Below are 10,798 nucleotides of genomic sequence, written 5' to 3'. Positions count from 1 at the left end.
GACAATATTGGTATTATGTAAAACTTCTTTTCATATAAAAATATCATAAATATTGATGATATAAGATCCGTATTCCATCACATATTCCTAGTCTTTCTTTCACTTATAAAGCCGAGGTTGACAATTATTTTCATCAAACTTTTAGAATAATTCATAAAAATTAATGCTTCAAATAAAAGCGTAGAATCGACCATTGCATGTACTTTTCAAGACATTTATCGAAAGAGACGGAGCAATTGCCAATTGCCACACTATGTGCTCCAAACGCACTCTTACAATCTTGTAGGTGCTACACTCCATCACATACCGTGTATCTGACCCACTGTTGCTCATGACAATATATTTTTCGTCACATCCTATTATATAGATTAATATAAAAAAGAAAAAATATTTTTTACTCATAAAATACAATTTGTGATACAAGTACATTATTTTTTTTTGTGTCAAAAATATTCTTAAGTTGGCTTTTTTTTTCCCCCTTTCTGTCTTTTTTTAAATGTAATGTTGATGCGTATCAGAAATTTGACCACACCACAAGAATTTTATTTTAAATCGTACTTTAATAATAGCTATAAATTTTATATAAAAAAAACAATAGAAAAATGTCAACTATGATATAATAATTCTAAAAATTGGAATTCTGGTAGCCATCAGTATTATGTTGGTATGCCTCATTTCAAATGTGATTAGATGACATGATTGGAAGGCTTTACATATCAATTGGTGCACATTTTTGCTAGAAGCCCGCAAAGCTGCTTTATGAATTATGATATCCAATTTGAATGACGTCGTTGCTGACATCAAATCAACGCCAATAATGCTGGAGGCCAGAGAGCATCTAAAACAGTCTTGAGTTCATCAACTGAAAATTCACATACTTGGAACTTATATTAATCATGACTTCATGACTAGAGTCTCCGTGCTCATTGTTTGAACCAGAAATGGATGAGCAGTTGAGTGATTAGATCAATAATATGACTCATCATTGCATTAATTAATTGTTGAATAAATTATAAATACCTTTTTAAAATTAACAGTTGTCTAACAAGTACTATTAGTGACAATCTATTATATGGAGGTATTTGTTACACGACTATTAATTCAACAGAGATATTTATAAAAAAATTTAAATGAATGAATATTTATAATTATAATAAATTTTAAAAGAGCCTATTAAGATTTATCGTTAATTAAATAAGGTGTAGACTGTGGATATGTAGAGTAAATCGATTTCACTTGGATTGATCTTTCCAATCCACTTTTTTGGTGAGGATGGAAGATTCTTTACACATTCATTTGTTTTTGGAAGAGATAATAAACTATTTATGTGCGATCTATAAAATTAATTTATTTTACCAATTTAGCTCAATTATTAATTGAACAGAGATTATTATAACTTAAATTATGCACACACTTCGAATTTGTTTGCTTGCTTATAATTAAAAATGGTAGGAGTAAAATGTCGTAATCAACCCTACTTGTATAATTTTTGACTAGCAATAAATCATACTACATAAGGAAAAATAACATCTACACTCTTTGATTTATAGTCTATTTATACAAATCATCCTTGTATTTTTGCGAAATTATAGAAGCCACCCCTAACAACAAAAAATCAAATGGTGGTTTATGTAACGATGTTAACGTTTTTAGAGAGTGTATGTGTAATTTTTTAAAATATAAAGGTAATTTGTGTGATTGATATTGATATTGAATCTTCGATAGATATATCTTTAATTTTTTAAAAAGCATAAAGAATTTGTATATATATCATAGTTCAAAGGGTGTAAAAGCATATTATTCAAGTAGACAACTTGTTTGTTCTCAATTTCTTCAATAACATGATCCCATTCACATACAACGACCAACAAACTACATTGGATTGGATATAACTTATGATTTATCAACTGCAATATGACATAAATTGTAGGTGTCTTAATCCCTAACTATTCCCGGTGCCGATAGTAGTATTCCCTGTTTGGACTTGCCCACTAACATCACCGCTCTTTTGGTTTAATGCCCTCATCGTCGACCTCCACTTAAAGAACGTCCCAAACAGAGCCTCAATTTCTTCAAGCGTTTTCCCTCTCGTCTCGGGGAACAAAGTGTAGAAGAAGAGCCATGCAAGAGCAGCAAACCCTGCGTACAGAAAGAATGCCCCTCCAATAGTTATGGCCTTGTATAGGGATATAAATGTCATTGTCAATACGGCGCTGGTGACTCGATTCACGGCTACTGCCAAGCCGCACCCTTGAGCCCTTACCCTCAAGGGAAATATCTCCGAACTATAAACCCAAGTAAGTGGGCCCATACCAATTGCAAAAATTGACACGTAACACAAAATGGAACACACACACAAAGCCACGGCCCAAATCAATCTATGATCCGAATTTTGAACGAAAGTAAGCCCAGTAGCTAGGCCCATTAAACACACACAACATCCACCCACACTAGTTAGAAGCAACGGCCGCCGTCCGATCTTATCCGACAGAAACATAGCAACCAGAATGGACATCGTCTTCACAAACCCAATGGCCATAGTCCCGAGTAGTTTGTGGGTGTCGTTTTTTATACCCGCTTTTTCAAATATTTCTGGACTATACAAAATCACGGTCTCTATCCCACTCGTCATTTGAAAAAAGTGCATGCCAAATGCGCAGAGCATAATGTGGAGCACGACGGGGGTGGGGTGGACAAAGAGTTCTCGCCACACGCCTTTCCCATGGTGGCCTTTGGGAATGGAAACGATGTCTTCATTGCAGTGTTGGGGTATTCCTGCGGCTTGTTTGATATCGGAGAGTCTGGATTTCGCTTCCTCCAATGAGTCGGAGGTTCTTTCAAGGACTTGTTTGGCTTCGCCGAGTCGGCCCTGCGTCACCAGCCACCGAGGCGACTCGGGCATGACAAGGGTGACCAGGGTGAGGATCACAGAAGGGATCATGCCGATTCCGAGCATGAATCGCCACCCTAAGTTGGTCGGCAAGTGGGAAAATGCCAGATCGGATGTGAACCCAACTAGCGCGCCTATCCAAAAAAGATAAATGTAAGAAAAAGGCAACATTTATTGAGTTTTTATAATTAATAAATAATGAAAATACGCGTACGGACACATTAGGCGTATATACGGGCTATCTATCGCAGATCACATATCATATATTAATCCAAGATTCATAACTGACGTGGGCATAAATTCATACAAATTTTCAATAAATATACAAAGTCGTCTTCATTCTTTAGTTTTGAGGGAGGAAAAATATGCAGTAATTAAGTTGTCTCAATGTTTCAGTGTTAATTTGTGAGAATAATTGGATCCAACAGTACTGGTAGGTTTGATTGTGGTAGTCACTAGTGGACATGCTAATCAATGCATGATACAACTTCTTAAAATATACACACCACACGATTGGATTTTATCTAAGAAAAAATATATAAAATATAAAATAGAACGAGATTTAATTAAAATAGAAAGTTCAATCTATACAGCCACCCTTATAGTTAGCAACAAAAGCTTATACAACTTTTTGTCTATTTATGAGGCTTACAGGTCGGGCAAAATTTTGGAACCCCTAATCATGATTTTTCACATAATTAAAATATAGAAATTAAATATGTAAGTTATATCTTTCTCACAAAATTAATTGTTTAGTTCTATATCTAATTATATTTGAAATAGAATTTTCCAAATGGCAACGACCCTTTTCGCACTTTGTTAATTATTAAATCATTTCCATGCGCTTTCAATTTATTATTTGGATGAAAAAGACAAATCAAGAAAACTACGTAAAACCCTAAAAGCTCCAGAGTTAATTAATTATATTAAAATTTATACCAATATTGATGAAGAGCTCTGGGAAAGAAAGGAGGAGTCCGCGACAGGAAGCAGGCGCCACCTCGGCCGTGTACACAGGCGCGATCATCAGTGCGTAGCCAACTCCGATGCCGGCCACGAAGCGGCCAACCATGAGAAAGGCGTAGTTGGTGGCCAAGCCCATGAACAGAGCGCCGAAGAAGAATATAACTCCGGCCAAGACTATGGTGAGTCGACGGCCTATCCAATCGGAGGTGGGGCCGGCGACGGCGGAGCCGATGAGCGAGTAGAGGCTGAAGATGCCCATGATCACCTCTTTTTGTACGTCGGTTATGTGTAGGTCTTTTTGGATGTAGATTATAGCCCCACTCATCACTCCAATATCTGCATATAATAATATATATATATATACACACACACACACATTAATTGTTTATGTTTGTTGTATAGAAATGATAATTAATTTTTATTTGTAAGGAAAATTACATGGGGGGGGGGGGGGGGGTTTAATTAATTTTTATTTGTAAGGAAAATTACATGGGGGGGGGGGGTGTGATTTAGAAATTGAAGAGATTATTACCATATCCTAGTAAGATGGAAGTCATGGAAGCTAGGAAAGAACAAGCCATAGCAAACTTGTTTGTTTTAGGTTTGGCGGGTATGGGTAATAAATGTGATGAATGAGCGGAGAAGGCATCATCGTTTTCCGGTTTCCCGTCAGCCATGTTTGGAATGAGGATGGCTGCAGGTTAGTTGATGATAATCTTGGTACTTGAGGGGTGGAGCAGCGGAGGTATACATAGAAGAGAAAAATGAGGAACTCTTATAGAGGACTAAATGATTCTCCCTGAGTTTTAGTAGGGGGTCAAGTTCCAACCTTAAATTAATTGGATAATTATATCATAAAAATTGTCAAAAACCATCATTTCTTTCTTTCATAATTCAACAAATACGACCATCAAACTTTTGTCTTTCGTCTCTTACTAATCGTTCATACGTTTTTTAAAAAAAATATTACGTGTACTTTTTCAATCATTTTAATAAATTTCAGTTATTTTTGTTCTTAATGTGCTAAAGCTAAATTTAATTTATAAAATTATTAGACAAAATTGTCAAAATTAATTTATGCGTTACTAAAATTATAACTCTCCAATTTATAGAAAAACTAACATTTTGATTTTTCTTTAATTAACATCTTCTAGTATATATATGTTGAAGGCTTTATAATATCAACCAAACGCTCACTCCTCTTTACAAGTATGTTGTTGCAAGGGTGAGGTGGACCAAAATTGTCCTTTATTCTTCTTGAAATTGCACAATTAAATGGACAGTCCACAACGTAGGAGGTTGAGAAATCATGTATCCAACATGTTTTAGTTAAAATAGTGTTGGCATCTCAAAATGCTATTCCGCTATGATCACGACGATTACAAAAACCAAAACTTATAATGATTTAATTAATGTAAAATGGTATTCCCACAAAGTGTATGTACGTTTTCACGCTTTGTTGTGAAAGGGGTATGTGTTCAAATATTTGCTAAAAAAATATAAATATCCTTGATTAAAAAGCAAAATATCTCAAAATTGTAAGGGTTCGTGCTCTTAAAACGTCAGGTCCAGTCTGATGGTCACGCAATAAGGATGGTTGATTGTGTGATAATTCCTAATTGGAGATTGCGCCACATGGACCAGGTAAGTAGGTATAACTTAATCCACCAAAATATTTGTGACCCAAAAATGCAAGTCGTATAAAAATGTTGATACGGGCTGGGTAGGACTAAGGGAGCTTTCCCGCTAGGTAAACTAAGGCCCAAATAAATGAAAATTGAAGAGAAGGCCCAAGAAAAAATGAGGCCAGCTACTGATGGCCATAAAAACTTTTTATTTTAAATTATCAGGTAACTTTAATTACTTTGTTCTTACTTGTAACTTTTTGATATATGAAATCCAACAACATATTTAACTTTAGGGAGTGCTGATAACATCTTGGTTGTCTGTGTGCGCCTCCGACCCACCCACTCTAGTTTGTTATGGTATATGAATAGTCTAAATTGTAGCAAGTAACTATTTAGCATTAAAACTTAGCTCTTAGCTTCTGTATGCTATAAAAGTGGAACTACATACATATATTTCTGAGAAAATTTTCCCCATCCAGCTTCACTGTTGACTGACATAAACACCCCTTTCTCAAGAAATTTACGTAACTACCCTCAGCTCTGATTCTGCTCTTTGCTACTACTAGTAGCGTTCCTCATTTGGACTTGCCTGTCACCTTCGCGCTTCTTCTCGTTCAACGCCCTCAACGTGGATCGCCACTTGTAGAAAGTCCCAAACAATGTCTCCATTTCCTCGAGTGTTTTCCCTTGTGTCTCAGGGAGAAAAGTGTAAAAGAACACCCACGCCACTGCAGCAATCCCTGCATATAGAAAGAATACCCCTCCTATACTTATTGCATTGTATAAGGATATAAATGTCATTGAGATCACCCCACTTGTGACCCGATTCATTGCCACTCCCATACTGCACCCTTGTGCCCTCAGCCTCAACGGAAATATCTCTGAGCTGTAAACCCAAGTGATTGGGCCCATACCAATCGAGAAAAAGGCTACGAATGATAGAACAGTTGATATACATAAAGCTATGGCCCATACCATTTTATGATCCGAATTTTCCACGATCGTCAGCCCGAGTCCCAGGCCCACCAACGATGCAACCATCCCACCCACACTGGATAAAAGCAGCGGCCGCCGCCCGATCTTGTCTAATAAGAACGTGGCAACCAAAATAAAGACCGTCTTCGTAAATCCGACGGCCATGGTTGCTAGTAGTTGCTCTGTGTCTTTAGTTATACCCGCCCTCTTAAATATCTCCGGACTGTACAACACGACGGAATCTATGCCACTTGCTTGCTGGAAAAAATGTATCCCCACGGCGCACATTAGAATGTGGCGGACGGCGGGGGTGGGGCGGAGGAGAAGCTCTCGCCACACACCCTCTCCATGGTGTTGTTTGGGGACTGCAACTATGTCGTCGTTGCAGTGCTCGGGTATGCCGGCGGCTTCTTTTATTTCGGCGAGCCGGAGTTTGGATTCCTCGGGGGAGTCTGAGGTTTTGTCGAGGACTGTTCTGGCTTCACCTAGTCGACCCTGCATGACAAGCCAGCGCGGAGACTCGGGCATGGCGAGAACAGCAATGGCGATGAAAACAGAGGGGATGGCGCCGATGCCAAGCATGAATCGCCAGCCCAAGTTTGTCGGGAGCTTGGAGAAGGCATAGTTTGACACGTAACCGAGTAATATCCCTGTGGAATAACATCAACTCCAATGAATCCCCGTATACATTGTAACAGCGGAGCGCAAGTTATTAATCTCATAATTAGTGCAATAACTCAACCTAATAAATTGACTATTGAAGATTCATCTTTTTCAGAGTAATTAACTAATAATTTGAAATAAGTAAATGAGGAATTATGATGCGTATGGGTGGGAAAAGGGAAACCATACTTCTCACAAGTTATGTATGCCCACAATTTAATTCAGTGGACCCCCATCATATTTTAGATTTTTCAACAATAAATAATACTAGAAAATACGTTGCCTCTCCTACTGTTTTGTTTGCTTGTTTCACTTAACTTGTACAAAAAAAATAATAATAAATAAAGAAATTTTGAATAAATTATATTGTAAGTATAATATGCTTATCGCGTAATTGATGTACAATTTAGGGAAATGACCAATCACACTTATTTTGTTATTGATTTAATTCGACCAAGAATTTATAGGGTAAATATTAAATCTTTTCTTTATTGTAATTAAAAATTAGTTTCAATAGAAAAAATTATTAAAAAAGACAAAAGAACAAGTGGATAATTTTAACTGGACTATATATATATATATATATAAATGAATGGATTAAATTAAAGCAATATATACAACTGGATAATTTTAAGACAAACAATAAAAGGTCAGGATTAATTCAAATTTTGTAAACTTAGATATGAAAACCGAAGCAAGAATTATCTAGTTTAGCACGTTATTGAAAATACTGAATGCAGACCAGTCATGTTACTTTTCTGGCTGTAAGTGTTGCAATTTGCATGAAAAGACAAAATGACAACGTAGAACTCAAAGGCCCTGGACCAGACAGACATGACTATCTATGTTTGTTCAGGACAGATCTACTTACCGAAATTGATGAACACCTCCGGGAAAGATGTAAGGAAGCCGCGAGTGGAGGCCGGCGCCACCTCTGCTGTGTACACAGGGGCGATCATAAGAGCGTATCCCACACCGATGCCGGCCACGAAACGCCCGACCATCAGGAAAGCGTAGCTGGTGGCGAAGCCCATTAGCAGTGCGCCGGCGAAGAATATGGCTCCCGCGAAGATTATGGTGTAACGGCAGTCGGAGGTGCGGCCGGCAGCGGCAGAGCCGAGGAGAGAGTAGAGATTGAGGATTCCCATGATGACCTCCTTTTGTACGTCGGTCATGTGGATGTTCTTCCTGATGTAGATTATAGCTCCACTCATCACTCCAATATCTGCATGTAAGCAACAAACGTATACCGTATAAATCTTTATACGTAGAAATACTTACTTTTAGGAATTAGAGACACATATACTGAGCTAGTACATAAATCATAGAAATTGTGAAAACGGGTCATATGTACCGTATCCAAGCAAGATGGAGGTCATGGAAGCCAAGAAAGAGCAAGCCAAAGCATACTTGTTTCTCTTGGGTTTTCTGGGGGGGTCGAAAGCGGGTATGGGTAAATGAGATGGGGCGGAGGAGACACCATTTCTCGCCGACATCCCGTCTGCCATGATAGAGGGAGGGGGAGTTAGGATTGCTGGAGTTCGATGTTTAACTGACTAGTGTATATATAGACTATAGAGAAGAAGAAGAGAAGAGGAGAGAGAGAGGGAGTTGCTTTTGGTGAGTGACAGAACATAAGGTCAAAGATGATCCTTCGCCACTTGCCACCTTCACGTCAATGTATTCATTCTTTAATGAGGTTTTCACATTGGTTGAGAGGGTGGGGGTATAAATCTTAGGGTAAATCTATACAACTTTTGTATTTCTATAACTTTTTTGCTATTCAAATGATTTTATTTTAACTTATATCTTTCTCCAAGTAATAATATATAAGTATTAGCGTCTAACTCAATTGACACCCTCCTAATCTCAGAGATCATGGACTCGAACTCCACTAATGAATATTTCTGATCGGAGTATGATTGTCGTAGTTGTCTTTACAAAATATAAATATTCAATATCAATGATTGTAATTGATTTATTCAAATAATAATAATTTATATTTTTTACCTCAAAAAGAATAAATATAGAGATGTTAGGAGTATGGGGAAAATGTATAAAATTCATTCAATTTCGGTCAAGTTAATAAACCTATAAAATCTTATCCTTAATATATAGGTGCAATGGAATCATTTTCGAGAGTACAGGAATTAAATGATTCAGTTAAAAATAGAAGAGGATAGGGTCTTGGACACTACGCAACGCTGTATACGTATACGTATAAATTAAGATGGAAGAGTAAGTCAAATTGCATGATGCTCAACTCATAATTTTAAATTTATTTTATTCGTTAGATAATTAAGACGTACGGAATTAGATTTGTCTTCTTAATTAACACGTAAACAAACAAGGCCTTGTAAAGTTGATATATAGTTTTCTGCCAACTTCAATCATTTGATACCTTAATCACTACAGTCATAAAATGTGGCTACATATGTATAATTTCAATAATTTTATTTTTTTTCTTCATTATCATATTGATTATATATTGAGATTATCACTCTACCAGCATTAATGTTTTTTTTCAATTTTTCAACAATCTTTTAATTTGAATGAAACCTCCTTGACTGACGATGATCATCATGCTATGAAGTTAGTTATGAATTATTAATAATAAAAATTATCAATTTCGGCCCCGTAAGCTTTGGTCAATTTAATCTATTTTTTAAGTATTTCTTTTATATATATATATATTTGTTTCTATGATATATGATCTGATTGAAAATATTAATATATTTGACTATTTTTTGTTTTTGTATCTTAATTTACTCGGATTGAATAATACTATAAATTATTTTTAGGATCAGATTATCGATCACTTATTGTAATTTAGCATGTAAAGTATATTTTTTATTCTGTAATTGTGGTGGACAACACTTTTAATCCGTTTCAATTTTAATTTTATTATTAAGTAGGTCAAATTTCGTCTCGAGTGCAAACGTAAATTTTTGTATTGTTTGAATTATGTCTTTATAAAATTACTCTTGAAATTAAATTATATCTTAATAAACACTACAATTATTTTTTATCTGATTACCTTTTATATATCAATTAATTTATACCAAAAGCACTCGACAATGATTTAATTTTGCAATCTCCAATGGTATAATTAATAATGAAATTGGGAATTGTATTTAAAATAATTTCTTGGTAGGATGATGATATGAAAATTTACAACCGTAGATTTTCAGCTGTCAAGTGATAGTCTATGTCGGTTCATCCTCTTCCAAGTAATTTCATTTGTATCTTTATAAGTCAATCCAGTCCACTGCTGACTGAAACCTGACATTAGCAACCAACAAATTCAAAGGCCAAAAATTAAAAAAAAAGGAAAAAAGTTTATGCCTTGTGATTGGGTGGTCAACAACGATAGGCAGAGCCTGACCTCAATGGTTCATGGACCCCATATTCAACTTGCAAAATCTATTTTAAAAATACAATTTTTACCCATAAATGATATTTCGTAACATCATTATAGTATTTTTCTTATTAATTTGATAATACTTTTAAATTATTTTTATTTATATTTTGTTAAATATAATATATCAAGTTATCATTTATTAGGATATACTCGTATTTGAAATCATATGAAGGTAGACGTACACAATGAAATGTATTTACATATTATTATATATAATTTTTCTTGACTGCGTATATCATTGTACAAGATGTGTGT

The 10,798-nt window shown here is 35.7% G+C and overlaps 1 protein-coding gene across 3 annotated transcripts; it reads right to left on the bottom strand.

The window, feature by feature from the left end:
* Window positions 1,798-8,852, bottom strand: LOC105169616 (polyol transporter 5-like). Of its 3 annotated transcripts, none has more exons than XM_020695957.1 (3): window positions 8,477-8,852; window positions 3,830-4,192; window positions 1,798-3,024 (listed from the first exon to the last, which is right to left on the bottom strand). In XM_020695957.1, exons 1-3 carry the CDS (start codon window positions 8,628-8,630, stop codon window positions 1,943-1,945), a joined length of 1,599 nt encoding a protein of 532 aa, XP_020551616.1. In that variant the 5' UTR covers window positions 8,631-8,852; the 3' UTR covers window positions 1,798-1,942. The 3 variants fall into 3 exon arrangements, with proteins under 3 accessions (XP_020551616.1, XP_020551617.1, XP_011088358.1); XM_020695958.1 differs by lacking the exon at window positions 8,477-8,852 and adding an exon at window positions 4,389-4,758; XM_011090056.2 differs by lacking the exons at window positions 1,798-3,024; window positions 3,830-4,192 and adding exons at window positions 5,728-7,109; window positions 7,994-8,347 and having other exon boundaries at window positions 8,477-8,750.

Source organism: Sesamum indicum, linkage group LG8, assembly GCF_000512975.1.
Source record: "Sesamum indicum cultivar Zhongzhi No. 13 linkage group LG8, S_indicum_v1.0, whole genome shotgun sequence".
NCBI lineage: Eukaryota > Viridiplantae > Streptophyta > Magnoliopsida > Lamiales > Pedaliaceae > Sesamum > Sesamum indicum.
Note: the sequence above shows the minus strand (reverse complement) of the source record. Positions and strands in the feature narration are given on the sequence as shown.

Excerpts from the sequence above, each read along its gene's own strand:
- LOC105169616 (XM_020695957.1), bottom strand. The coding sequence starts at position 8,630 with ATGGCAGACGGGATGTCGGCGAGAAATGGTGTCTCCTCCGCCCCATCT. Across the intron at positions 4,193-8,476 it reads CTCCATCTTGCTTGGATACG|ATATTGGAGTGATGAGTGGG; the intron begins GTACATATGACC and ends TATTATATGCAG. Across the intron at positions 3,025-3,829 it reads AGAGCTCTTCATCAATATTG|GCGCGCTAGTTGGGTTCACA; the intron begins GTATAAATTTTA and ends TTTTTTGGATAG.